Source organism: Camelus ferus, chromosome 5 (assembly GCF_009834535.1).
Source record: "Camelus ferus isolate YT-003-E chromosome 5, BCGSAC_Cfer_1.0, whole genome shotgun sequence".
NCBI classification, from domain to species: domain Eukaryota; kingdom Metazoa; phylum Chordata; class Mammalia; order Artiodactyla; family Camelidae; genus Camelus; species Camelus ferus.
Window position 1 is genome coordinate 94,545,038 of NC_045700.1, and position 26,777 is coordinate 94,571,814.

At 52.4% G+C, this 26,777-nt stretch overlaps 1 protein-coding gene across 9 annotated transcripts in view; it reads right to left on the reverse strand.

The window, feature by feature from the left end:
* The window catches only part of COL6A3 (collagen type VI alpha 3 chain), an 82,156-nt gene that overhangs the window by 17,740 nt on the left and 37,639 nt on the right, over positions 1-26,777 (reverse strand). For all 9 annotated transcript variants that reach the window (XM_032480570.1, XM_032480574.1, XM_032480576.1 and 6 more), the window contains 29 exons: positions 25,765-26,370; positions 23,811-24,425; positions 21,887-22,486; positions 20,913-21,250; positions 19,665-19,743; positions 18,513-18,658; positions 17,181-17,273; positions 16,392-16,445; positions 15,339-15,410; positions 14,665-14,691; positions 14,513-14,557; positions 14,340-14,393; positions 13,819-13,881; positions 13,187-13,252; positions 12,689-12,742; positions 10,333-10,368; positions 9,699-9,761; positions 9,136-9,198; positions 7,805-7,867; positions 7,409-7,471; positions 5,905-5,955; positions 5,674-5,709; positions 5,159-5,221; positions 4,094-4,156; positions 2,822-2,854; positions 2,700-2,736; positions 2,589-2,600; positions 2,001-2,494; positions 298-394 (listed from right to left, as the gene is read on the reverse strand). In XM_032480570.1, coding sequence (XP_032336461.1) covers positions 298-394; positions 2,001-2,494; positions 2,589-2,600; positions 2,700-2,736; positions 2,822-2,854; positions 4,094-4,156; positions 5,159-5,221; positions 5,674-5,709; positions 5,905-5,955; positions 7,409-7,471; positions 7,805-7,867; positions 9,136-9,198; positions 9,699-9,761; positions 10,333-10,368; positions 12,689-12,742; positions 13,187-13,252; positions 13,819-13,881; positions 14,340-14,393; positions 14,513-14,557; positions 14,665-14,691; positions 15,339-15,410; positions 16,392-16,445; positions 17,181-17,273; positions 18,513-18,658; positions 19,665-19,743; positions 20,913-21,250; positions 21,887-22,486; positions 23,811-24,425; positions 25,765-26,370 — 4,086 coding nt within the window. The remainder of the gene's footprint in view (positions 1-297; positions 395-2,000; positions 2,495-2,588; positions 2,601-2,699; positions 2,737-2,821; positions 2,855-4,093; positions 4,157-5,158; positions 5,222-5,673; positions 5,710-5,904; positions 5,956-7,408; positions 7,472-7,804; positions 7,868-9,135; positions 9,199-9,698; positions 9,762-10,332; positions 10,369-12,688; positions 12,743-13,186; positions 13,253-13,818; positions 13,882-14,339; positions 14,394-14,512; positions 14,558-14,664; positions 14,692-15,338; positions 15,411-16,391; positions 16,446-17,180; positions 17,274-18,512; positions 18,659-19,664; positions 19,744-20,912; positions 21,251-21,886; positions 22,487-23,810; positions 24,426-25,764; positions 26,371-26,777) is intronic.

Consider the following 26,777-nt stretch of genomic DNA (forward strand, 5'->3'; position numbering starts at 1 on the left):
ACAGTCAAATAATTAAATTCTGGGCTCCAAGGTCAAAACACAAGCAGAGCCCACTTTCTCCCTTATTACCTAGAAATCTAGTCACTCCTCTATCAAAGAGAAGCTGTTCTGGGGAGTCCACTTGAAGTGTGGAAACTGCTTATGCAGTATTTACAGGGGTAAATACAAGGCTCTGTGAATCCTCATTTAACTCAGGCTCTTCGTACACATGACGCTTATCCCCTCAAACGTCTCTCTGTGGACGGTATGCTGCACAGTCGCAGCTGGACAGATCTGCCTCCTGGAGAAGCGCCTCACCCAAGCAGACGTGACAAGTCAGGACGTTCTTCAAGAAGTCCGTGAGGTCTCCCGTCGCGGGCAGGACAAGCGCGTGCCCCACTGCCGTGTTGTTGATCTGGTTTAAACAAGAGGAAATGCTCAGCGGGAGTACACGTGGTAAGTAACCATGTTCAAGTACAGCTAGAGAATGCATTAGAGTGGCATCAATGAAATAAATCCCCCCAAAAGATCCATATCTTCTCATTTTCTTAGAAGAGGCATTAGGAGGGAAGGCACTGATTATAATAGGAAGACGTATGCCTTCTTCCAATGAGTGAGCTGGAGTTGAAACCCCACTCCTGCGCCTTCTGCTGGACCTGAAGCAAAACTATTTAACTTCTCTGGGGTTCAGTTTCCTCAGCCGCAAAATGGAGATAACAGTAAATTCCCCATGAAGTTACTCGGAGGATTAAATCAGATAACATAGGTAACGCGCGCGGTATGGCCTCTAGCAAACAGCGGAGACCTAAATGTTGTCGTTATTTATAGCAACAATAATAGCAACTAGCAAATGTTGGCCCCATCCCTCTCCCACCTTCCCAGGTCTACAAAGGGGTGTAACCACCGAGCAAGTCAGGAAATCACTTCCAGAAGATTCAAAAGGTCCTGCCCACCACAGAGCCCGGGACACCATCACTGATTATTCCTTCAGTGAATGATTAAATCGCATGAATGAATGAATGATTAACTTTTTGAACTTGCTGTAACTATTCTGTCAAGAAAGACGCATGCCCCCGGGTCACTGAGCGCTCACAAGGGGAGGCGTACATCCGTGAGCTCCTTACAGGAGCATTCGGCTGGTAGCCCAAGCCGGAGTCCCAAGCCCAGCGCTCAAACTGGCCTGCAGTTGGCAGAATAAACCCTGAGAGACGGTGGCAGTGATCCGACTGTCTCTTGCTGCCAGGGCAGCGGTAAAGCCGTAGAAGATCCAGTTTGGGAGGCAGGACGTTAGGCACCATCTCGCCCCCCCACCCAGCCTCCTCCGTCTGCAACAGGGGAGAAGTCTGGGGCACAGAAGGGGAAGTGACGTGGCCACGTTAATTTCAGCAGCTTAACGCTAGAAGGCGGCTGGACTGGGACTGGAGCCCAGACCCCCTCACGGCTGGTCCTCAGCCTGCTGCTCTCCCTCCTGCCCAGCATCCACCCGTGTGGGCAGCTCGAGTAAACATTAATAGATTCATTAACCAATTATTACACATATTACCGTGACCATTAAATAAGTCATTGAAGCAAATGACAAAAAAGCACTTCGCTGCTTCACCCGCTGAAGCTAAGCACTTCCTTGCCACTTGCTTCAAAGTCCTGTCTAATTGTTGGATTTCTCAGCCTGGCTGAGAAATGCTTGACAGGGCCGCAGTTCGGGTGCTGGGCTCGCTGATGTTGGGAGGACCTCCCTAGGAGACGGTGGGTCTCCAGGGTCAACCTGGGAGAGTCTCCACCAAGATGCGAGGAGGGACCTGGTGGGGATGAGTCATGGGCATCTGGATGCCCATCCAGGGCCGGAGCCATCAGGCTGCTCTGGAAATCTCACAAGTGAGATTCTCAGTCAGTTCAGAGCCACGTAGAAGCTTCAAGAAGCTCCTTGGGTGGGGTGGGGGGTGGAAGTGGGACACAGGTGTGTCTGAACATCCTCTCAGAGCCCAAGATGCAGCGAGAGTGGTGCGGACGCCCAAAACACAGACCTGCAGGGCGTTCAGCAGCGGGCGGTCCTCCTGGTTCGTGAGGAACAGGGGTGTGATCCCAGCATCCGAGAGCTTGAGCACAGCCTCCCGGAGCTGCGGGGACGCCCTCGTGGGTTTGTTGCTGAAGAAAACGGCCACCTTCCTCATAAGGAATCCATTCCGCACTCGCTTAAACGTGTTTCTGGCCACGAAGGACATGGCGGTTTCCAGGCTCTGCTGCTTGGACGTCAGGGCCACCTGCAGGTTCTTAATCTTGTCCAGGAGGACGGACTTCTTCTTGGAGTCGGCAAAGCGGATCTCCGTGGTCACCTCATTGTTGTAGGTGACCACGGCCACGCGGGCCCCCCGTGGGCAGTTGCTCTCGGCGATGGTCAGGTCGCCCACGATCTTTAAGACCACATCCCTCATCCGGCTGAACGTGTCCTGAGTGACCCCCTCCGACGTGTCCAAGGCAAAGGCCAGCTCGGTCGGGAAGACAGGGCACTCCAGGGGCCCTGTGGGAAGCGGGGAGTTTCACAGACAAACTACTTACTGGAAAAGGATCTCGTTCCTTCCACAGGAGAAAGCCGAACGACTGAACCGACTTACCGTAGCAGCAAGCTAGAAGACAAACAAAGAGGAGCGTGAAAGCCGGGTCTACCCAGAGGGAATTCCAGGTGTGAGAACAAAGGTGTCGCAGACAGGAAATCGTGTACTTACGGCATTTATCCTTGATGCTCTGGACCAGGGCACATTGCTTAGAAAGGAAAGGAAAGAAGATGTGAGGAGAGTGGGCAGACGGCTCCCAGGGCAAGGGCTCATGCAGCACACATGCAACTTACGTCCATCGAGTCGCCTCTGGGGCCTTTGTATCCCTGCAAAACAGGAACGGGAGGCTGAGAGCCCGCAGACGCACAGGGCGCGGGGCTCCCCACAGAGGAGCAGCCTGAACCCCACGGACACACGACAGAGGAACAAGACGGGCCCCCGGCCTTGCTGGTTCACAGGCTCTCCCTGTACGTCTGACTTCGCTGCTCAAAGAGCAAGAGAGACAGCAGTGTTTCCCCCATAAGGTGAGTAGCCCCACGCCCTGGAAACCGGGAAGCTCATCACTGATCAACATAAATCACGCATTTGAGCTTGAGTCTAAACGCTGCTTCTCCTGTGAGAAGAGCTTCCTTTCGCCTGCTGGCCTCCCGCCTCCTGTGGCAGGAGGGACACCCAGGAGCTACCCTGTGGGCTCCAGGTCTAAAGCATCCTGGCTGATTCCCACTCCGTGGATACGCCCGTGGCTGCCCTCGGCATCTCATCCCAGTGTGTGGCGCCTGAGGGTCACGCAGACACCTCCTGGGCAGGCGAGCATCTTTCCATCGGGCTGCCCTGCCCGGCTCCCGCTGCAGCCGACTAACCATCTCCACTAAAGCCTTGCCTCGCTTAAACACCTGGCTCTGCCTCCTCCCCCGGGCCTGACAGTCGAACCCTTTGACCGCTCCTCCTCAGGGTGATTCTCCATTTCCTGGGTTAGCTTTTCCATTCTTCCCTGAACCTCATCAACTTCAGCGTGAGGAGACAATACAGGGAAAAAATCCAAGCCAGGAAGCAAAGACCTTCGTAATGAAGAGGTGTGGAAGGACTGCAGAAGGACCCAGGCGGCAGGGGCAGCATGAGGTTTCAACCATGAATCGGCAGCTCCCTTGGGGGTTTTGTAGACCAAAGAGAGCAACCCCCAAACCGCCGTCTGCCGCACTGTACCCCTTCCACAAGATGCAATTGGGAGGTATTAAAATTTGTTCTCTGTCATTCGTCCTCTACACAAACCTCAAACAAACCTACACCAGGAATTTGTAAAGGCAAATTTCAATACACCCTAGGTGACACATAGTTCCACGTGAAACCTGCTTTAAAAGTTTCTCGTTACTCTAAATCTCCAAAGCTCTTTTCTCTACTGTGGTATCAGAAAGGGAAGCGTTTTTTAAAAATACGAAAACAAAACAAACAACAATGATGACAAATGCAGACACCTCCTCTGTGAAGGAAGGAGGTGGAAGTTTTCAGGGACCACGTGAAAGGCTCCAGCCCTCGGGCAGCTTGACAGGAAGCAGGTAGGTACTTACAGCTGGTCCTGGGTACCCAGGGTCTCCCTTCTGTCCGGCGATGCCTGGAGGTCCTGAGTTTCCCTAGAAGGCACAGCAAATACAGCTGAGCTGTGAGAAGACGGAAACTTCTCAGCTCCTGCAGGAGGAAGTGTGGCGAAGGCGGCCTCCTCCCCCGTCTCCGGGAGAAGTCTCGTACTTTGAGCTTAAGCATCTCTGAAATTCAGGAATACGGACAAGTGGCCCCAACAAAACGGACATGTGCCTCCCACACCTATGTTCAAGGTAAGATGCTCCCCTGAGAACCTTTAATCAGTCTCCTCTGGATGCATAAGAATCAGTAACTGACAATTAACTAGCTCACCCTGGGATGTGGACGGCCAAGCCAGTGTTTTAAAGCTCTACCTTCAGTAGTAGAGGGTCAAGTGTGAATGTCCTCACTGAACAAACTAACAGGATAACTACGATGATCTTAACTATATCTTAAGCTGAAAATGACTGTTAGAAGCCTTTACTTGTTTCTAGGCCACAAGCTGCTGATTCAAGACTCCGTGCGATCTCAAGAGGATGAGCAAACATCCACTAAGGGGAATAATCCAAAACCAAGAGCAGCTTAGGAGGGGGTCTGTTCCTGCTGGGGGGCGAGGGCCACCCTGCGTCAGCCCAGCACGCCTCCGAGCCGGAACCCTGCTGAGCACCTTGCACACTTCACCAAATCCCGTCTCCTCACCGTCTGGTGGGCGTGACCGAACGCGTCTGCGCAGACCTCCGATATCACTCATTCTGAGACCTGAGTCCCCCTGGCGCCGAGCTGGGAGGGGGCTGGAGGCTGGGACCCTCGGGACGGGTTAGAGGACGGGGCCCTCCAGGCCTCGCTGTAGGAGGAACATGCCCAAAGGAGGCCAGCACAGACAGCCCTGCAGGGGTCCTGAGGACACCCGTCTAGGGCCTAGGCTCTCTCTGCTCCCACCCCATTCAGCCTGCAGCCAGGCTGCGAGCCGAGAAGGGATGGAGTTTTCAGTGCTCAGCCCCGCGGCCACAGAGGTTCTGGTTCTCCACCTGCAGCCAAGCTGTGGGGAAACTTACCCTTCGGCCTCTGATGCCTTTGGGTCCTGTGGGGCCGTCTGTCCCTGGCTCACCGGGGTTACCCTGGGAAGAGAGCCAGGAAGCAGCGCATTAAGCTCTGGAGTGGCGGGTCCAGCTGAGGGTCCCCGGGGCCTGTGGACCACCCTTCCTGGGTGGCCAAATGGCTGCCTTCGATGTCCCTTCCCTCTGAGTCACAAGTGGCACCGTGCACTTGCAGAGTCAGTCTCAGCTTCCGGAGTCAGAATGACGGCATCGTGGAGCATGTTAAGGTTTACAAAGTATTCTCCTGCAGTGTCATTTCAGTTCATCCGCACAAGCTCGTGACAAGTGCATATTGTCATCGCCATCTGACAGACGAAGGAGTGTCTGGGAGACGGTGGGCCTTTCCCAGAGTGTCTCAATTCGTAAGCGTCTGACCCAAGACTAGAGCCAAGATCCTGTGACTTTCCAGTCCATGGTCACGTCAGACTCGTCCTAAAACAACGATGATGTTTTACCAACAGGGGAGTATTTACCTTTGGACCTGGGTATCCAGGGAATCCCCTTTCTCCCTACAAAAGATAAATAAGTGAGTCAATAGTTGGTTCCAACTTAAATCCATCTAAACATAAATTATTCTTGAGCAGAAAAAAGCACATCCGTAGAGACACCAAGAGAAAAACCTCACTACTCTACAATTAAATTTTGAGAGAATTCCTTAAAAATACAACACGTCAGAAGTTCAGGAATCCTCAGCAGACACATACCTTTTTGCCTCTGCGTCCTTCACTGCCAACTCCGTCTTGCCCATCGTCTCCCTAAGAGCGGAAAGACAGCGTTACTGCACGTCCCGTGTCTGGCAGCCACGGCCTCCTTTGTCTCAAGGCCTGAGCAGTGGGTCTCCGAGTCCCTGAAGTGTTCCCAGACCGATGTACAGACCAAGGGAGGGCTCCTACTCCTATCCGTCCTCCAGGGCAAACAAGACCCTGTCTGCGGGGGCTGAGACCGGCGGACTGCAAGGTAAGGAACCGCTAACAGCGACTGGAAAAGATGCTGTTTGGATACAGACCCAAAGACTCATCAAGCCAGGACTCGCGAAGCCCACCTGGACCTGCGCATCTACGGGTCTGACTGTACTTCAAAGCAAGAGCACGGGGCTCAGCCTCGCAACCCCCCGAGTCTTCTGCGCGCAGCCCTTCCTCCCCTCCGCCGCCCCCTCTCCCTCCCCCACCGGGCCTCCTCCCTTCCTTCCCAAAACCAGCTCCCCTGCGCTCTCAGACCTGCCCCTCATCGCTCTCTCCTGGGGGCTTCCAGAACCGGGCACTGTTCACTATTTCAAAAGACTCAGAAGACCTTCTATGTGATATACGTTAATCTATCTAATAAAACATGCTCCGTAGTTAATTTACACTTTTAAACAGCTGAACAGCCGTTGCCCTAATTTATGGAAATGGAGTCAGGAAGCGATCTCATTCAATGATTTGAGTAGATTTTAAAGTCTAATTTTTCCCCTTCTGCTTCTGAGACTTAGAGGAATAGCAGTTGGGTTTTTAAACTTCAGTTAGCAGTAGAGAAATTATAAACACAAGAAAAGTGTTTTCAAGCTTTGATGCTACAACGGTCAGACAAACCTGGTCCATTTATACAGGTTTTAGGTGTAATAATTCGTTTTAGAGAACTTCTCAATGTGCTGTAGATTTCTTTTTCCTGGACAGAACGTGTGTGACAGCAGTGCTGTTAGGGAGCAGTTAGAGTGCTTTTAAGTAACTTTTTAACATGAATTCTCAAAGTAAGAATTTCTGTTGCTGGGATGTCTCATTCAAAAGTGTTTCAGTTTGAATTCAGGTCTTATCAGAGCCAATTACGTTTTCAACCAAGGACATTTATTTCTTTACAGAAAAGATCCCCCTCCTCGTGCTTGCAAAGAATTTGCAAGACCTGAGATGAAGGTGGTTCCAGAGTCAGTAAACCACCTCAATCACTCAATCACTTAGCAGAAAAAAATACAAAAAAAAAAAAAAAATCGTTACTCACACCCCCTCCAATGAAATAAAACTTATTTTGAAACTCATTCGCTGATTATAAGCAGCAGGATTCACTATTGTCAATCATACCCCCAGTCACATAAGAAGCAGCCGTCGAGCTATCACTAGTGGAACCAACCCAGGTTGCAATGGCAAAGGCCAGCACCGCCCAAGACCCCACCTCCCGCCTCCTGAGCAGCTCAGCAAAGTCGGGGCAGCCTGGGCCCCGTGCACCCGGTCATCTTACCGTCTCCCCACGAGGGCCCCGGTTCCCGAGTCCTCCCTTAGGTCCTGGCTCTCCGGGCTCACCCTAGACATGAGAAACAGGGTGGAGACACCTGTGGGCCTGGGGCGATTTAAAATGAGATTCTATCCTTTGTAATTTCCCTAAGCACTAACGGTACTAGGAGCATCTTTGTTCTAAAAGTAAAATAAAATTAAATTAAATTAAATAGTGATTCCAGGCACTTGGGTGACCTGCCCACCCGGCCGTCAGCAGGGGAGGCTGGGTGGGAAAGACCAAAGGTGGGGGGAGGGGTGCGCAAACTGAGCAGCTGGACAGACCGACAAAGGAGGGAGTGGTGACACGGGGTCTGGCCGGGCCTGGCATCAAGAAACAAGTGCTACTTTTGTCCAGACAAACCTTTCTTCCCAGGGGCCCGGTCCTGCCGCGTTCTCCAGGAGCACCTGCCGTTCCCCCGCTTCCCTGGAGCACGAGGCGAGGAGAGAGTCAGCGAAACACTCACCCTCCAGGCCGAAGTGTCCGCATCCCGCCCGCCCCGCCCCTCGTGGAGGTCGGAGCCGCAGACGCTGGGTGCTGGAGATCCCGGTGCAAACGTGCCCGGAGACGGCTTGTGCAAACCTCAGCTACTGATTGTAGTTAACGTCCATCTCCTAAGTTACCCATTACGGGGACAAGTACCCGGATTATGTGGCTTTACCTCCTCTCCCTTCCACACCTCCACACCCAGCACCTGCTTTCACAGGTGTGGAAACCACGCACACTCACTGAGGGAGTGAACAAACCAACAAAGGAACCGACTCTAAACACGCGGTTCAGCCCACGGGGCCCAGAGCCAACTGGAAGGGACGGGGCCAAAGCAGGCGGTGAGAGCTATGTTCATGGTTAACTGTTTGCAGAGCTTCACCCCGCCCCCTGCACCACCAAAATTTCTTGACGAAACAGAGGGTAAATAAATGGTAGGGGTAAAAACCACAAAAGATGTAAAAATAGGTATCTATCAAATTTTGAACTAGGCAGGGACTTTCTCAGCAAAGAGGGGCCCTCACAAAGTCCCTGCTTCCACTGTAAAACATTTCTGTGCATGTATGTAGCCTCGGGCTAGTTCACTGCCAGTTAATTAGTCACCACAGTTTTCCAGAGCAGACGACAGGACGGCTCCCCAGTATGGCATCAGACAACCGAGCATGGAGTGAGTGCCGGTGCCCGGTGCCAGCTCAGCCACAACACATCTTCACTAATATCCAGGACCCGTGGATGTTTGCAGTGACCACAAATTTAAGGAACCTCTTCCCTGTCGAACTTGAGGACAGGGAACGCCTTACACAGAATATCAAACCCCAGGGGCAATTTCCAGGAGCCAAATATGAAACAATGCAGCATAACCTGATCACTCGGGCAGACTGATCTGACTTCACGCAGACCCACCCGAAGGCGTCTCAGATAAGGCATGTCCTTTCTTTGCTGACCACCCAGCTGGCATGTATTTGGAAGCAGCAGCCTTGGGACTCATGAGTCCCTGAAGCACCAAGAAAAAAAGGTCTCTTACTTCCTTGAGGGAACCAGCCAGTCGCTGGGAGGACTGAGTGGGACCAGGTCTGTGTTGCCAGAGTCGGGCGGAGGGGACAGTCTGGCTCCTGCCCCACCATCCACGAAACAGGAAACCCCCAGCCCACTGGGGCAACGTGCTACCCACTTAGCTAAAGAGAAGAGTGGTACCCAGACGGACTTACCCGGGGTCCAGGGATGCCTTGTTCTCCGCTCAGGCCGGGAGGGCCAGTGGGACCCGCTGGTCCCTGGAGAAGTAAAACGCCCACGTGAGTGCGGTGTTGACGTGACGCACCACGGACACCATGAGATCCACCCAGGGGAATGCTGTTCCACCACGCGAAGGAACGAAACACTGACACGGGCCACAGCGTGGAGACACCTCCAAAACACGGTGCTCAGTGCAAGAAGCCAGACACAAAAGGCCACCTATTCCATTATTCCATTTACACGAAAGGCCCAGAACATGCAAATCCGTCAAGACAGAAAGGAAATTAGTGGTTGCCAGCAGCTGGGGGGAGGGGGCACGGCAGCTTAGTGGGTCCAGGGTCTCCTCTGGGGATGATGAAAACGTTTTGAAACTAGACAGACAGGATGGTGGTGCAATGTTGAGAGAGCACTAAATGCCACTTTAAAAGATTGATTTTGTGTTCAATTTTATAAAATTGTTGGCCACTTCAATTTAAAAAACTGCCAGGACATGTGGGAAAATGTAAGCAGGCGTGCTGCCGCGGCAGGGGGAACTGACCTGTGCTCCTCTGGTCCCCTGCTCTCCCGCAAAGCCCTGCTGGCCAGGACCGCCCTTGTTGCCCTTTGAAACAAGAAAAGGTGCAGGGAGGGGTCAGCCATCTGTTCCACAACCACAGCTGTGCCAGGGCTCAGAAGTGATGACAGGACAACCCCAGAGCGAGACATCAGGGCAGTGGTCACTTTGCACGGCCATTGATTCTCCAACCTTATCTTTGATTCTCACTCTGGCCTTGCCTTGTCCTCAAGACAACTTCATGAAATGAAGCTATCTTGGACCCAAACGTGTCCTGCACGGGTGAGGAGACGGAGCCACCAAGACATGTGACTTGCTGATGACGGAGAAGTGGACATGTCATGGGCAAGAGGTGCCCAGGACGCTGCCTCCGCCATCTTTCCCTTCATTTCCCCCCATCCCCACTGTCACTTTCATAATCATTTGATAATCATTTTCACTGCCATCATCATTTTCACAAGTCTCTGTAGAAGAGCTAAATTTAAGGGGATGGTAGCTGCTGTTTGAGCTGCACCCCCGATGGTAAAGGAGAAAGTAATTTTCACTTTGTGGGCAGGAGGGAGGCCCATCTCCTGAGAGCACGTGGTGATGGAAAAGGGGTGGCAGTTTAGCGGCTTACCTTAGCTCCTGCGGGTCCCCTTCGGCCAAAGCCACCCTGAGGAAGAAGTCACACAAGCTGTGAGGGGGAGGCAAGGAGGCTGGGGGAGGCTGGCCTCTGCCATTAACCCTCCGCTTCACGGCACCCACCGGGCACCAGATGCTGTGCCCTCTCCGCCTTGAGGAAGTGCTCATGAAATAACCCCTTCGCTCCTGCCCTCACCTCGGAAAAGTGTTGCTTCCAGGCTGTCCTCATTAACCATCCAAAGGGAAGGTCTGAGAATGACTCTAGTCCCACCGACCAAAATGGGGGCCCCTCGGGCTGCACGCTCCCAGCCACGTGAGGGCTGTGAAGCAGGCGTGCCGACCTGTCTAGTTTTGTTCCGTTTTCTTAACTGGAGGGAGGAGGGATGAAATGCGCTCACTCTAGTAGAAGGGAGTCCCAGACTCTCCACGCTCTCCTGGCCAAATATAACACACTCCTGGTTGAGTCAAGGATCCAAAGTGCACACATGTGCACCTAAGAGCCCGGCTGCCCTTGGTCTGGGCTCCTGACTTGGCAGCATCTTCCTCGACGCTCCGGCAGTGACCCTTAGTTCAAATAACTGTGGGCTCCCTGCATGAGTAATCCATGAATTCCCACCTCGGGATTGCTGCTGCTTCGCTGGGAGGGCTCGGGGGCAGCATTTGAACATTCCGGATGGATCTTTGCAAGGTTAGGGTCGGTGTTCTGAAGCCTGTGACACACCAGCCTATTACAGGCTTGGACCATCTGTTGCAACAACCCCAGAACCACATTCTCTGCTCCCAACAGACCCACCCAGTAACCTTCTAGGGTGACCGTCCTGCCGTGATTCACTGTAGTGGCAGCTTCTTTAATGGAAGACCTTCCTCCTTCCAGGGACAACACGTGGACAGGAGGGAGATAGGCGCCACCAGCCCACTCCTCCAGAGTAACCATCTGGCTGGCCACTCACCAAGGGGCATCCCAGAGTGTGACCAGAGGCCCCCTGTGCTCGGGCCACAGGCAGCCGCAGAGACCCTGAGGGTGACGTGAGGCGCAAGGTAGCCCGTGGGAGGGACGCCTTTCATCTTGGCCTGAGCGAGGTCATGAGCGAAGACAGCCCAAATCTGTACTAAGTGCAAACCCAAGTTTCTACCCTGTGAACAGAATTCAAGCGAATTCTATGCACGGCTGTATTTTAAGTCTTATCATGGAAACAAAGTTTTGGCTCTGCACACAAACTGAGTCGTACAGCACATTGTAACAATTATTTCTTACTTTCTTTTCATTAGATAGCCCAACAGCATTATTCAAAAATAACACTCAAATCTTTCAAGATAGCAGTTTCAAATTCAAAGTTTTCTTCTGAATTTTAAAAGCAAAGTTATGCTCTGCAGTGTATCATCTGCTTATGGGTGAGAGTCACTTCCTTTAAAAGCCCCCGTCTGCACACGCCCTCTGATCGTCCAGCCGCTGACCCCTAACCACGTGGCTGTAGTGGGGGGAATGGCTTGGGGGCCCCGTTCTGGCCCCGTCCGTGCCCCGTTCCTAGCCAGATGCTCAGCAGAGATGGGTCTCAGGCGCCCAGCAGTGCCCTGACCTGGCCCTAAGGATTTACAAACTTCCAGGTCATCCCCCAGCTAGGAGCTCCGAGCTCCCTATACACCAGAGCCTGGAAGCATTCAGACGGCTCCCCAAAGATCACGCATTTCCCTTTGGCTTCAGCGATCCTACAACAAGACTCAAAGATGGGGCACGCAGTGAGCGGCCTGCAACAGGCATTTCCGAAATGTCTTGAAAAAGCAATCGCGAGGTGCAATTCACTAGAAAACTGTTTTCGGTTGTTTGAGTTACAGCAGCCCCAGGAAAACAAACACTTAGAAAACAAAACAAACATGCACCTGCACCTTCTTCCCCCACTGCCCTGTATCTGTGTTTCTGTTCGGATTCTTTAAATATTCAGGGGGATCAAATCTGGCCAAATATTCAAAAGTGGCAACAATATTACTTTTAAAATGTCTGTTCAGGACACCAGAAACTAACACAACATTATAAATCAACTATTCTTTTCAATTAAAGAAAAGATATTTGGTTTAAAAAAAAAGTGTTCAATTGAAAAAAAAAAGATTTGGTTAAAAAAAAAAGTGTCTGTTCAGTATGCTTTTGGGAGGGGAGAGAAGCAGGGCTGGGGCGAGCCCAGAGTAAATGATTAAATCAAAGATTCTATAAGCGGTAACAAGTGGGTGACGCTGGTTTCCAAAACCCCCTTAAATTCCCTAAATAAACAGTTCCCAGTAACTCTGCCCCAGGGAGTGTCCAGCAGATTTAGGTAAATATGACCCAGGGCCCCCCCCAAACCACAAGAGGCACTCACGCTTTTCCCGGGCTCTCCAGGACTTCCAGACACCCCATCTCTCCCAGGGAGACCCTGGCGTGGGAAAGAGAACTGACATAAGAGTCTCGTCTGCAGAGAAGAACGTGTGACTCAAATACTGCACAAGACGCCGCGGGAAAGGAACGGATCCACTGCGGGAGGGTCACACGTTCCGCGGGTGCCTCAGACACAGGTGCTCCTGCCCCCACAAGCCTTTGGCCTGCCAAGCACTTTCTGAAAATATCTAAGGGGCGCAAACTCTGCTGAGAGGAAGTCCCTCTTGGAGGGGCTGTTTCTGTCCCCGTTGGAGACCCCGTCACGGGCATACCCATGCTCCCAGGACTCTCTGGCCCTGACCCTGACCTTGTACATGCACAGCCTTAAAGGCCATGTCCACTGCCTCCGCAGATGGCCAAGAACCATTTGTTCATCTTTGAACGTGAGCTTTGTTTCTCAGACCCTCCGCCCAGGGGTTGTCTAGGAACACGAGCACTGTACCATGGGGCCGATATCTCCGGTTTCTCCTTTGGGTCCTCTCTGCTGGCTGTCCTGTCCTGAGTCACCCTGAAAACATCACAGGTCAGGGAATAAACCACGTGTGCACAGGAGGCCACTGCTGCTGGGGCAGTGGCCAGAAAATTATTAGTGATGGTCTGAATGCCAGTCCCTTCAGCCACGTCCCACCCAGACAATGCCCACCCCCTGACTGAGCGCACGTGGGGTCAGCGATCCCTGGGAGCCCCAAACTGGGGGGCGAGGGTTCTTCCTCAGTTCACTCCTGCCTCGGCCTGGCCTGGACAGGAAGAGGCTGGCCCAGTGACGGTCACCTGCTGACAGGCTTTACAGAGCCACAAAACCAGAAAAGCACTTCTCTTCTCCTAAAGCAAACCTGAAAGTGTCCCGAGATCACATGTCAGGGACAAGTCTTGGGTCTTCGTATGGTAGAACTTGCAAACACTTATCTTTGCAGCTAGAGAGCAAAGACGTTTCCAGCCACCCCAAAATTCTAAGAAAAGGACAAACCCCATATTTTGCCAACACGTTTTGAAATCATTTCCAAAGTAAAATCCTTTCTTTCAACCCCTTCCCCAGCCCCAGTTCTCAAATCAGCAACATTCAGTCCCCCTTACCGGGTCACCTCTGATCCCCATGTCCCCTCTCTCTCCTTTGTCCCCTTTAGGTCCTTTGTCACCCTAAATAAAAAACACAGGCAGAGACAGAGAATTAGATAGGGTTTCAAATTTTTAGCTCACCCTTAAAATCGCATTCTTCAATTCACAAATCTGAAATAGAACCAGGTTTCAGCGTTTATCATGTGCCCAGTTGCCATGAAGATAAAATTATCTCCAAACATTTCAGGTCACCCACAAGTATGAATTGGGGACCCACTCTGTGCCAGGCACTGGGGATTTATTTCAACAGAACACACTCAGTCTTTGCTCAATTGGACACACTCTCCAAACAAGAAAATATAATGTAAATACGTCACAGCCAACAGGGGACATAGGAGACACCAAGGTTGCATTTCCAGAGGGAAGTCAGGGAAGACTGCCTGGAGGAAGCAGTCTTAACATACAAAATAAAAGAAATAATCCCTAAATGCAATGTTCATAGTTTTCGTATAACAGTAACACTATAGAAACATGCTTACCCTTCTTCCCAGATTCCCTTTCTCTCCAGAAGAACCGGGCAATCCCTTGTCTCCCTGCCAAAGACAACAATAAAATGTCATTCCTGGCACAATTTCTCCCACAGACTGAGGCATTAGTCACTGGAATCTTCAGGACCAAAAGCAGTTTGGACTCAGAGTGTAAAATCACTTACATCTTCACCATCAAGACCATCCAATCCGATTTCTCCTAATTCACCCTGTGAGGGAACAAGACACATGGTGAGTGTAGAAAGCCCTCTGGAGAAAGAAAAATGAGAACTACTGAGAAAGTTTTATATATAAAAAGGAAAGCAAGCTTAAGTACCTTCTCTCCTGGGAATCCACGGGAGCCCTAGGAAGTAAGGAAAGGGGAAACGTTAGCTCCTGAACAGAACAGGCTAGAATAGGCTCAGGGCTGCCCTTTCCCCGTCCCCGGCTTGAAAGCCAGTGTCTGAAAATTCAGTGTTAGAGATTCATCTTTTTGGATAGCTCTCTCTCTCCATCACAAGGGGACCGTAAAGCTAATGTGTCTGGATCTGAGCACCTGGGTGGTCTTGGCTCTCTGGGCAGGAAGGTGGGCCCTGAAGGCCCTTTTCTAACATTGCAGAGAGGTGGCCCCGCCTTCAGCACCTACTCACAAACTTCAGTAAACGGAGAAGGTCGTCAGCCCTTGACTCCAAGCCTCTCTCCCTCTCCCCACCTACCTCGCTCCTCCCAGGGTCCGGGGGCTGAAGTGGCCCGCTGGGCTCTGGCCTTCTCCACCCGGCCCCCCGCCACCCGTGTTCTGCCGTCTGTCCTTGTGGGCGTGTCCTGGGCTGCTTCCCGTTTCCCTGGGACACTACCTCTCCAGCCCCGGGCTCCCTCCCCGGCAAAGCCGAGAAGCCCTGGCGGCTGGAAAGGCTGCCTCACTCCGGCACGTGCTGCTGACCCCCATCTCCCCATGGCGAGCGGCCAGGGGCTGCAGTCCCCTCCCCACACCTGGGCGCCACCCCACTCTACCTTGACTCCTCTCTGCCCCGGGCAACCCTGGAAGCCTTGGGTGCCGTTCACGCCAGGGGGGCCGCGCTCACCCTGTGGGGAGAAACAAAGGCAGTTGGTGAGTTGGAGTTTCTTGTCGTGTGTCCCCACCCAGGAGGCATCCCTGTGGAAGGCGGGCACTGGAAAGCAGTCCACCGGCGGGCAGATGGATGTGCCCGGAGGGGCCTCCAGCATCCCTGCCCTGCCCCTCCGGCCGACCTCTGCCCTGAGCCTTCAACCTGCAGGTCCCTCCCCTGTGGGAGTGGGGTCTGGGAGGGTCTGCAGCCCAGAGGGCACCTCCTGGTGGGCTGCGGATGAGCGGGTCTCAGGGGACGGGGTCTGGGTGGGTGCCAGGCCCCACGGAGAACCTTCAGGCTGGCTGCTCCTCTCCATGGTCCCTGGTCCCCAACTCTCCACTGGGGTCCGGGCCGGGCGCTAACCCCTAGCATGGCTACATGGGACCCTGGTGACTTCAGCTACTCCCATGGGCCCTTCATTCCCATCCCAGGGTGGGGTCTTGTTCCAGCATCTCAAGACACTTCTGTGCCAGGTTCTACTTCCCAAAGCCCAGCTGCAGGCTCTGCCCACCCCCGACTGCACCCCTGAGCTACAGATAACCTAAATCAGCAGCCCTTCTCCGGGAGGCTCCCCTCAAAGGGCGTCCCCCCGCGCCCCTGACTAGGCGTCCCCCGCACCCCTGCTCCAGCTCACGCTCGCCTCTGCCTGGGTACGTGAATCCGGCAGGCACTGGGTTTGCTGTATTCGGTGGCCCTCTGTCTCAGAGGCCATTTAGCCTCTCCCTCTGGGATGCAATAAGTCAAAACCTGTACTGTGTTTCCATATTTGTCATGCTGGGACCATCATACCAGTTTCCAGAGTATAGGCATCTGAGTTGTTAAGAAAATTAGAAATTAATTTTTTCCCAGTGGAAAAGTCACTGGAATCTGAACAGATCAGGAACCCCACAATTCAGCTCCAACACGTGACGGGTAAGGAGGGAATCAAGATTTAAGGAATGAAGCAACTTTTACTTACAGGTCCCCCCTCATCACCAGGATAACCTCGGTAGCCGTCTTCTCCAGGAATCCCCTGAAACAAAGCGAGCAAAGGTCCTCGGTTAACTTGTCGGGTTTCCTCTGTGCTGCACTTAAGCCTCTCCCTGGCCCCCCTCCATCTGGAGGGGCGGTCCTGCAGGGGCGCCTTGGAGTAACTGTTTCCCACTCATTGTTTCTATCAGGATCTTTAAGACTCTTGATCTTACAAGAAATCCTGTACGCTTCCTAGGACTTGGAGGCAAACATGAAGATCCCTGCTGACCATCGTAGGGAGGCTGCCAGTCAACAGTGCCCCCTGGTCTTAACATTATTTTAGAAAATGAAGAACCAATGCAATAAAGGAAAAAGGGGTGGGAAGGGATACATCGGGAACTCAAGATTTGCAGGTGCAAACTACCGTACATAAAATAGATAAACAACACACCCCCAGCACAGAGAACTCTATTCAGCATCCTGTAGTAGCCTATAATGAAGAAGAGTATGAAAAGGAATACACGTATGTACACGTGTGACTGAGCCGTCATGCTGGGCACCGGAAACTGACACAACACTGTAAACTGACTGTACTTCAATTGAAAAGAAAAAGAACAGACCCTCCCCAACCCTGCAGAAAGGCAGTTTGTGGCAGACACCCGGGCGCGGTCTGCACCTCAGGTCGCCTGTCGTGCAGCCTGGGCTGGTCCTCTGACAGCAGGGAAAGCACCCAGCCAGAGCCCCAGCGGCCCTGAAACCTGGTCTCCGGCAGAAATAGTGAGTCAGACCACCATACCTTCGGCCCGATGCTGCCAAGGGGCCCTCGGTCTCCCCTCTGTCCAGAGCACTTGCAGGGGACTCCACAGCAAGCTTTCTCAGCAATGTTGTCCTACCGAAACAAACAAACGAAAAAGTTCAAATCTCCATAAATGACGATGGAAAAAAGCAGCATCAGTGTACCAAAATGCCCGGACCCGAGGGGTGTGGACCTCACAGCGGGAGGGGAAGCCCCCCGCCACGCACGGCCTTCCCCGGAAGGGTTATCAGGCAGGGCCGGGGTCGGGGGGGTGGTCACCAGTGGAGACTACAGAGCCACCCAAGTCAGTAAATCTCGTTCACAGTGTCACCCCAGGCTGGGCCTTACCTCTAGAAGCTCCCACCAAACATACCCAAGCACCAAATGTTAAGCAGAACTGAACGTATTTTGAATCTCTAAAAAGCAAAACCTAACAAACCAACTGCAGACAGGCAGGATGGAAGCTGGTTGCAGGGTGGAGACCGTACGCCCTTCCTCAGAACCCCAGTCAGAGCCACGGAACGTGGCGCCAGCCTGGAGGAGCCCTGGGAGCAGCCGTGGTGCGGGGTCCCTGCCTCTTCGCCACAAGCGCCACCCCTCCAGGCATCAGCGCCTCTGACGCCCGTCTGACACCCCGGATGCTGCCTTCCCGCCCTGACCCCGTGCAGGAAAGCGCACACCCGAAAGACACTTCCACTGGCTGAAGTCATGGTGCTCAATGCATTTTCTTGCAGTGAATTTCCTAGAGTTTTCATTTTCTCCCATGTCCCAGGTTTGTCAATTCTCAACCTGCTTCCACTCAATTAAAAAAAAAAAACCCAATTCCAGCCCGAGCCCCAAGCCTTGGAGTTAACCCCACCCACTGAGAGGCTGAACTCATGAGGATTTGCAAGCCTCCCGGGGCGCCTTCATGGGCTCCAAGAGGACTAGAACAGAAGGCCACAGAAGCACATTTCCACCCAGAAATGGTCTCTCCTTCCCTGCATATTCTTGTTTTCACTGTTTCCCGTTTGGGGAGGGGAGAGGGTCAATCTCAACGTTATGCCTTCTCTGCATCTTACAGATGAAAAGAAACCTCATGAAAGGGAGCAGAGGAACTCTCCGCCGCAGCGTCGGCCGCCTGGAGACCCGTTTCCCAGCCCCCCAAACCCCCGGTTCTCTGAGATCTCCGTTTGCAGGATCCATCCATGTTATGGCAGCAAAGCAGCTCCCAAGTCAATTAAATGAGCTAAATGGCCGCCCAGAGGTCCCTGATGACTGGCGTCGTCATCTTGAGATGCCAAGAACGGAGGTACCTCAACCCGTCAGTGTGCAGACACGTAACACACTCACAAGCTGCTCCGCCAGTTCGTAATCCAAGTCCAGCAAGTTCAGCCTCAGGGGCCGGTTGTATGTGAATCCCCGCCCGAACTCCAGCTGCATCAGCTGCTCCAAGTTGGCCACGCGCTCCAGGCCCACCAAGATCAGAGCTCGGACGCCTGTGGGGACAGGCACACTTACAAGGCTCGCCTAGGCATTCAAGGGCCCCAGCATTCTTTCCTCCTGACTCTTTATTTTCAAAGAAAGCATCAGTATAAAATTTCGCCATGAAACGAAACACGTTTAATCATACTGGTTAACTTTCAACTCTTTCAAGAGTTGGAACACAGGAACTTTGGACTCCTCGGAGCAATAGTTTCGGATACATCTGTAAGTAAGCTGATCAATGTAACCACAGGAAATGACACCGTGAAGTCTATTCATGCATAAGTCCTCAAACTCTGGTTCTGCATAACCCGGGTAGGCTGCGGGAAGAACCGAAATCCCGCATCTCCAAAACCAGGCACTAGCAGTCTCAGCTCCTCTGCTCCGGAAAAGCAAGGTAATAATCAGAACGTTCCTGTGATAAGTTACACTTCCGTAAATTCTTCTTAAACCTCTGGTGTTGGCGCTCACTTTTTGACAGTCAGTGCTACCGAATTCCAAAGCAAACGAACAGTCAACTAGCACATCTGGTAACGGGCTTCCTCGCTTATCCAGTCACCCTGCATTTGGACAGCATGCCTTCATCATTCCGTATTAAAGTGTATCTTAACAGTGTAGTATTTTTGAGCTGTGATAGCTGCTAACTGAAAATGCAGCAATAGTTTTTGCTAGAAAGTTAATTCCTAGTTTATATGGCGCAACCAAATGAATCAAAACTTCATGTTCTTTTGCAAAAGCACCAAGCCTTCTAGATGCTCTACCGTGTCGTGAATGAGCCTGAGGCCCCAGGGGGCCCGGGCCGGGACCAGGTGATAGAGCTGTCTCGTAAGTAAGGGGTCCTTGTTGGCTCTATCCCGTCGCCCCAGGCAGGCGACAGAGGGTCAGGGTGCTGGGAGGACCTGTCCTCCAAGAGAAGCCACTCCCCCAGACGGTCCATCAGTGGAGTTGCTCCTCTCCAGCCCAGCAGTGCGCCTGCCTCACCCAGGTCTACCTCTCCCTCTTAGAAAGCCCAGAACATACCTTCCTGTCGGAGTTCCTCAGATGCTTTTTGTAAATCAGCCATGTCTCCATCCACCCCATCGGTAAAATGAATGATCACCTGAAGATAAAAGAAGAGTCAGAGGAAAATGACTCAGTTCTTCTTCTTACAACTGCAGAAACTGAGGACCGAGGTTGAGAAACAGTCACCCTCGGTTCAGAGTTCCTTGATACCGTGCAATAAATGAGGTATGAAATAAATGGGTTTATCGCAGCGCTCGGCTTATTAAAGAGCACAAACAACAATGGAAATGAAAAGTCGCCCTCATTCTCTCATCCGGGGGTGTAGCTCCTAGAACTCGTCTGTGTGTGTGTGTGTGTGTGTGTGTGTGACGGGCTGAGCTGTGTCCCTCCGCAATTCCTGTGTTGGAGGAATTTTGTGTTTGGCAATAGGGCTTTTAAAGAGGGAATTAAGTTAAATGAGGCCATTAGAGTGGGCCTCATCCAACGTGACTGACATCCTTCTCAGAAAAGGTGATTAGTTCAATAAAAAAAATAGCAAAAAAAAAAGAGGTTATTAGGACACAGACACACACAGAGGGAAAACCATGTGGAGACAGAGGGAGGAGACACCGTCTACAAGCTGCGTAGAGACAAAGGGAAAAACAACCCTGGGGGGGGCGTCAGGACGGTGGGACAGGAGGTGGTGGAGCGCACGCGCCCCCACAGATCCGTCAGAACTGCGTCTGCCTGGGGCTCGGTTCTCCCAGAAAACGCTAGAAGGAAAAACCAACCCTGCCGATTCTCTGATCCCGGACTTCCAGCCTCCAGGACCGTGAGGGAATACATTTCCGCTTTTAAGCCACCCAGCCTGTGCCGTGGTACATTGTCATGGCAGCCCCAGTGAACCGACTGTGTGTGTGTGTGTGTGTGTACACAAATACAGAGGAAGAGAGAGACAAATATGTAAAAGTAGAGAACATAACGTATTTAACGGGCAAGACTAGGATTAAACATGGATTAATCACAAATGCAACTCATCCAAGCTTAAGTACTGATTTCCAAGATTTCTGTTCAGGGCTTTAGTAAAACGAGGAAGGCATCACGTTCCAGGACAGGATGATCAGCTGCCGTAAAGGACTTTTACATCCAGGCACTCCCACCCCCATCAAATGAGAAGAACATCTAGACAAGACGGGTTGGGGGAGGGGCTCCCGGACTTGAAGGCGGTCCCGCGGGCGGGAAGCCCCTGGCGGCCCAGGCAGCGGGAACAGGCGCCGCCCAGCTCACCTTCACGCCGTCGGGCGACGCCTGCCGGAACTTGTTCTGGTAGAGCCTCAGCGTGTCGGCAGTGAGGACGTAGGGGTGCTGGTTGCGCATGTTCCGGAACTTCTCAAACAGCTCCGGCTGGTACTCAGCGAAGTCAAAGGCCTCCACGGGGCCCGAGGGCGAGTTGGCCACCACCGACACCCGCACCGTGGGCATCTGGTTGCCGCTGCAGCTGATCCTCTGCATCTGGCTGATTCTATTCAAGACGGTGTCCACCTTGGACTCAAGGCCCTTCTGAGCCACGAATACATTCTGATCGCTTGAACCATCAAAGCCCAGGATCACATCCAGATTACAGACTGTCAAGGGAAAAGCAGGCGGTGAGCCCTCAGTCCAGCTGCCGAGACTCATTCAACGTACAGGCACAGCCCCGGACGCGGACCAGGACACCACGCTCAAGGGCAACACGAGATCTTCTGCGTATGAGCTCCGAGAAGCGACTAGATCTGCCTCTCTTTCCCCCTGGAGCACTGGTGCTGACCCTTAGGAGCCAAAATTATTGGCCATTTTAGCGTGATTGCTTTGGTGACGTTAACCAGCTTTGGCATGGTGCATAGTCAGTGTTTAAATGCATCCCAAGTTTGTGCTTTAATTAAACACACTTGAGAACTCAAACACTCTGATCTAAAATAATCGATCTAATGAACCTATAAAGAGAAACAGGGATGAGTGAGTCTGAATAATTCTGGGGATTAAAGAATAAGGGGGGAATGTAAATCTGGTGAGAACAAGGAAAGACACATGTCCACTCTCATCCCGGAAGCACAGCCCCTAACAATGGTAGGTGACAACCAGGACCCAACCCACGTGGACGTAAGTAAATGCCTGAAGCATTGGGTGCTAAGGAGCCCTGAGGCCAGCGCTGGGGGTCTAGGAACCAGACAACGCCAACATGGACAGGACAGGGGTGAAAATACACGCCTCGAGGGGCTTACCTTTGGACACATCAGTGACACCTGGACACAGGGTCTCATGCATGGCGTCATGCAGAGTTTCCAAAACTTGCTCGCTCAGCTCCGACAGCTCCTGGACGTTCCCCACGCGGAATGCCGTCGCGCTGTTGGAGGCTATCTTCCCCACCTCCTCTGAGTCGATGTTCCTCACGCCCACTGCAAACACCTTGACGCCTCTCTGGGTGAGGGCCAGGCTGGCCTCCTGCGCATCCTCCACCGACTTGCCTCCCGTGATCACAAAGGCAATCTGCGGGACCCTCTGGTCCACGCGGCTGCCCGCCTCCGGCACAAAGTGATTCACCCGCAGGTGCTCCAGGCCCACCTTGGTGTTTGCATGCCTCCCCCCTTTGTAGACCACTTTGTTGATGGCGTCGATAATCTGCTGCTTGGTGGAAAAGTCTTTCAGGAAGAACTCGTCGGTGGGGTCAGAGTTGTACTGGACCAGCCCCACTTGGATGGAGTCACCCCCTTCATAAACTGTGTCCACAATTTCAGACACAAAACGGAGCACTTCCTGGAAACTGTCCCTCCGGAAATTGATGGAACCATCCAACAGGAACACGATGTCTGCTTTCTTTTTCTCTGAAAATGAGAGCAATGGAAAAGAGAGAAATTTGGTTCCCACATTCAGGAAAAAAATGGGAAATGTAAAATGAGTGGAATGAGGCAGCCCTGTAGCTTGTTCACAGAGAGCACTTCTGCTGTATTCCCTGCCTCTATAGCTCCCAAAATCACAGGCCTCAAAACATCACGCCAAAAACAGGAAGATAAATGGCAAGTCATCTAAGCCAAAAGGAGAATCAGTGGAACTGTGCAGATGGTGTTATGTCCAGATTGCGTCATCCATGATGTTTTAGAAAATGCCGCTAAAGCTTTCCCCCTGGTCAAAAAGAAATGATGGAGGGCTGGGGGTACAGCTCAGTGGTATTAGCATGTGCGAGGTCCTGGGTTCAATTCCCAGGACCTCCAAATAAAAAAAAAAAAATTTAATAAAAGAAATAAATGGTAGCATCTCACGGGAATCAGGGGAGGAGTGCTAGAGGCAGGGCAAGGAAGGGCCGGGAGAAACAGACTGGAGAGTGGGAAGCAGGCGCATTGCACCTGTGGAGAACTGCTGACCAGCATGGCGAGAGGTCGGCTGGAGTCAGCTGAAAATCTACGGCCCTTGGAGATCAGGTACTAATCCTAACCAAAGGATCAAGACTGCGGTAGAGAGAAAGGGAATCCGGAGAAATGAGACGTTCCTCACCCAGCAGGGAAGGAGGACGTGAAGGAGCGAAGCGGAATACAGCTGCCCCAGGGAAGACCAGCCTCATCATTAACTCCAGGTGTCTGCATGGCCTTCGCCTGGAGGAGGCGCTAAGGAAGACGTGGGTTGGTGGAGGGGCTCCATCTGCTTTTGGCAGCCCCGGCGGTCAGACCCAGGAGCATGAGGCACACGCTACAGGGGAACAGCTCTTGCTTCCCCCAGGGAGGTGCTTCCTGACCACACCAATCCCAGGGAGGAGGCTTGCCTGGACCGTGGGAGGCACCCCACCCCCGGACAGAGGCTGATTTCCCAGTCATGTTTGGAGGGGCATGGACTGAACAGCTTCACAGATGCCATTTTATTCTGAGAGCCAATGAGTCTGTGATTTGACCCTCAATGCATTTTTATGGAACCTTTCAATGGGGCTACAATTAGCTTCATGGAAACTCATGGAAGCCTCATGGAAGGATCCATGACCGTATGCCTCTGAGCTGTGTTTCCTTCTGTTCATTCTACAATCTCAACTAAATTATTTTTCCAGTGTTTAATGTCTACTATTATCTGCAGTGACACCCCGAGAGAAGAAGATTAAAGGAATGCTAATTGCTTTTTTCAATTTAAAAAGTTGGTGTCACACCCTGTAGTCACAGGTCATACCTGGCCGTGAGGGAGGGAACGTGTCCACTCCCGGAGGTGCAGGAGTGACCCCAGAGGGTCCAAAGGAGTTCAAGACCCTTTCTTCAATGTTGGGGAGCTCTCTGAACTCCCTCACGGTGAAGACCAGCCTGGGGTCGTTGGTGATGGCCTGCAGCTCCGCTCTGTCGATGTTCCGGTCTCCAACTCCTAAGCTCACAATCCCTGAGGATCTCATCACCTGGGAGAATCTGGAAATGTCATCCTGGGACTTTCCACCCAGAAACAGAACCAGGTGTTGGGGCACCCCATCTTCTATCCGGCTCCCAGCAGACTTGACAAAGAAATTCCTTGCCACGAATTCCAGAGCTTTGCCGGTGTTCAGCGGGGACCCCCCTTTGAACCTCAGGCGACGTATGGCGTCGAGCACACTGGCCTGGGACTTATAGGTCTTCAGGTAGAACTCCGGGAAGACGTCATTGCTGAACTGCACCACCCCAATCCTCACTTTATTGGGGCCAATGTTGAGTCTTCGCACGATCCTGCTAACAAAGTCTCGGATGTGTGCAATGCCATCTGGCCTGACGCTATCAGAGCTATCGATGAGGAAGATGATGTCTGAAGCATCGTTCTCCACCGCTGCGGATGAAGGAAAGAGACAAACTCAGTACCAGACCAGCGCGCAACCAGCTGCATTTCCTAACTTTGCGTTATACTCCATCACAGCATTAATTCACATTAAAATTATAAGCCAATGTGCGTGTGTTTATCTCTTGGGGTTTTTTTTGAATCAATCATAACCAATTGGGCCTTTTGTACCAAAACAATTTCTGCTTCTTGAAATATCTGAAGTTTCCCAAAACTTTCTCTTTCTGAGTTTATTTCAGTTTCGGCTTTGTGGTCTGGGTTACAACTAATTTCAAAAAAGTAAGCAGCGTGTAGACATGAATCTTGGATGACCATCATCTTTGAATCATGAGCTGTTACCACCAGAAGGGACTGAGATCACCCGGACCAACATCTTCGTTGTGCAAGAAGAGAAAGGTGGCTGAGGACAAAGGCTGTCTCTTTGTCCAAGGCCACCGCTTAGCCAGTGACAGCCCAGAGCATCCCAGCTGTCGCCCATGTGCCACGCCGCCCCGCTGTCTGGCTCACAGTGTTCCTTTTTCTTCATGTATCTCTAGCGTTTACACAGATTTCATTTTCACTATTATTTCCCCTGTTCTCTCCACACGAGTCCATTTTAAATTATAAAATTAATCAAAAGTCCTGGGAAAGATGAACCCATTGATTTGAATTCTAGGTACATCTTGGATTGCCATTTATTCAACTCATATGTTGCCTCTCGACAAATTCAACCCATCTTTTGCCTCAGAAATCACTGGCTGCTTATAGTGGAAACACAGCACAGTAAAAGCTAAGCAAATGGAGTTGAACCATTTATGCTGAGAAGGAGAAAAGCTGGCCCGGCACCTCATGTCCAGGCCATGGGCTCCCTCGTGGAGCACCACAGACTTCACAGAACACTGACATCAGAGAAAGTCACACTGTAATCGTATCTGAACACTGACCAAAAGAAGACAAAAATAACAGAACACCTCCGCCCTGGGTCATCAGTGGCCACCGCTCCTTTACCCATTACGGCTTTAGCCGTGAGATGCGGTAAGATCTCACTCACAGGATGACTCGCCCTTCTTAATGGCACGCACTCAGGGCAAAGTCCCGTTTCCTCAAGCCTTCCGCAAAATCACCTATGATGAGTCCAAATCCTGTGCTGAGCCTTTTCTAACAACCTCTGGCTGAGATGCCCGTGGCTGCCCACCGTGTGCATCCTCCTCCCTGCGTCCAGCTGTAGACCCACAGGTTCAATCACAGGTGGCCATTTACTTCGACTGTACTTTTGAGTAGCATGGACTTTGAACCCGTGATTTTTTATGTTCAGGAAAGACAACGAAGAAGAACAAACGCCTGGTCTTACCTGGAGGAGGGAAGCGGGTGGTGGCCAGGATCTGCTGAATCTGCTCCGAGGTTAGGGTGGTGATGGGGGTCAGCAGTTTCTGCTCCAGGCTGGGCAGCTCCCGGAAGGTGCTCACTGAGAACACGTACTCGGGGCTCAGGGAGATCTTCACCAGCTCCTCCGGGTCTGCGTTCCTTCCGATCGTAACTGGTGCCACGCCAAACTGCTTGAGTTCTACTGCCGAGTCGTCGACTTCGTCGTCAGACTTCCCAGAGGAAATGAGGACCAGGAACTGAGGGACGCCCTCTTCAATCCGACTCCCCAGCGGCCTCTTGAAGATATTCCTTGACACGTACTCCAAGGCACCCCCAACGTTGATCTGCCGCCCGCCTTTGGGCCGCAGCCGCCTCACCGCGTTCTGCACCTCGTCCTTGCTGGAGTGGGCGTTCAGCAGGAACTCCACCCTGGGGTCCTCGCTGAACTGGATGACCGCCACCCGGGTCGTGTCGAAGCCCACATCCAGATAGTCAACCAGCCTCTCGATGAGGGTACGGATGTACTGGAACTCAGGGCCAGCGCTCTGGGATCCGTCGATGAGAAAGACCACATCCCTCTTGCCACCGACACCTGTGAACCCACCGTGATCATAAGCGCCACCTTCACTGGCACCCAATTCTTAGTCACAGAATCACAGTTAGTCACAGACTCACAACCTGATGGGTACGGCTTCCTGATTCAGACTGTGGTGTTCAGTTAAAACACCAGTCCCAGGAGAGGCCCGGGAATTTCAGTGATTACAGATCAGAGAGAAGAGGAGGAACCAGCAGAGGGTAAGGAAGGGTAACTCCACAGGCGGAAGAAACTAGAGCCACGTTGAGACCAAGCGGGGCTGGTGTTTTGGGAAGGAGGGACTCTCAGCTGTGACAGACGACACTCAGATCAAGCGAGACAGGGCCTGAAAACTGACCGCTAGGGTGTGCCAGATGGACCTTGACCGGAGTGCTTTCTGGGAAGCAGGGAGAGTGAGCAGGCTA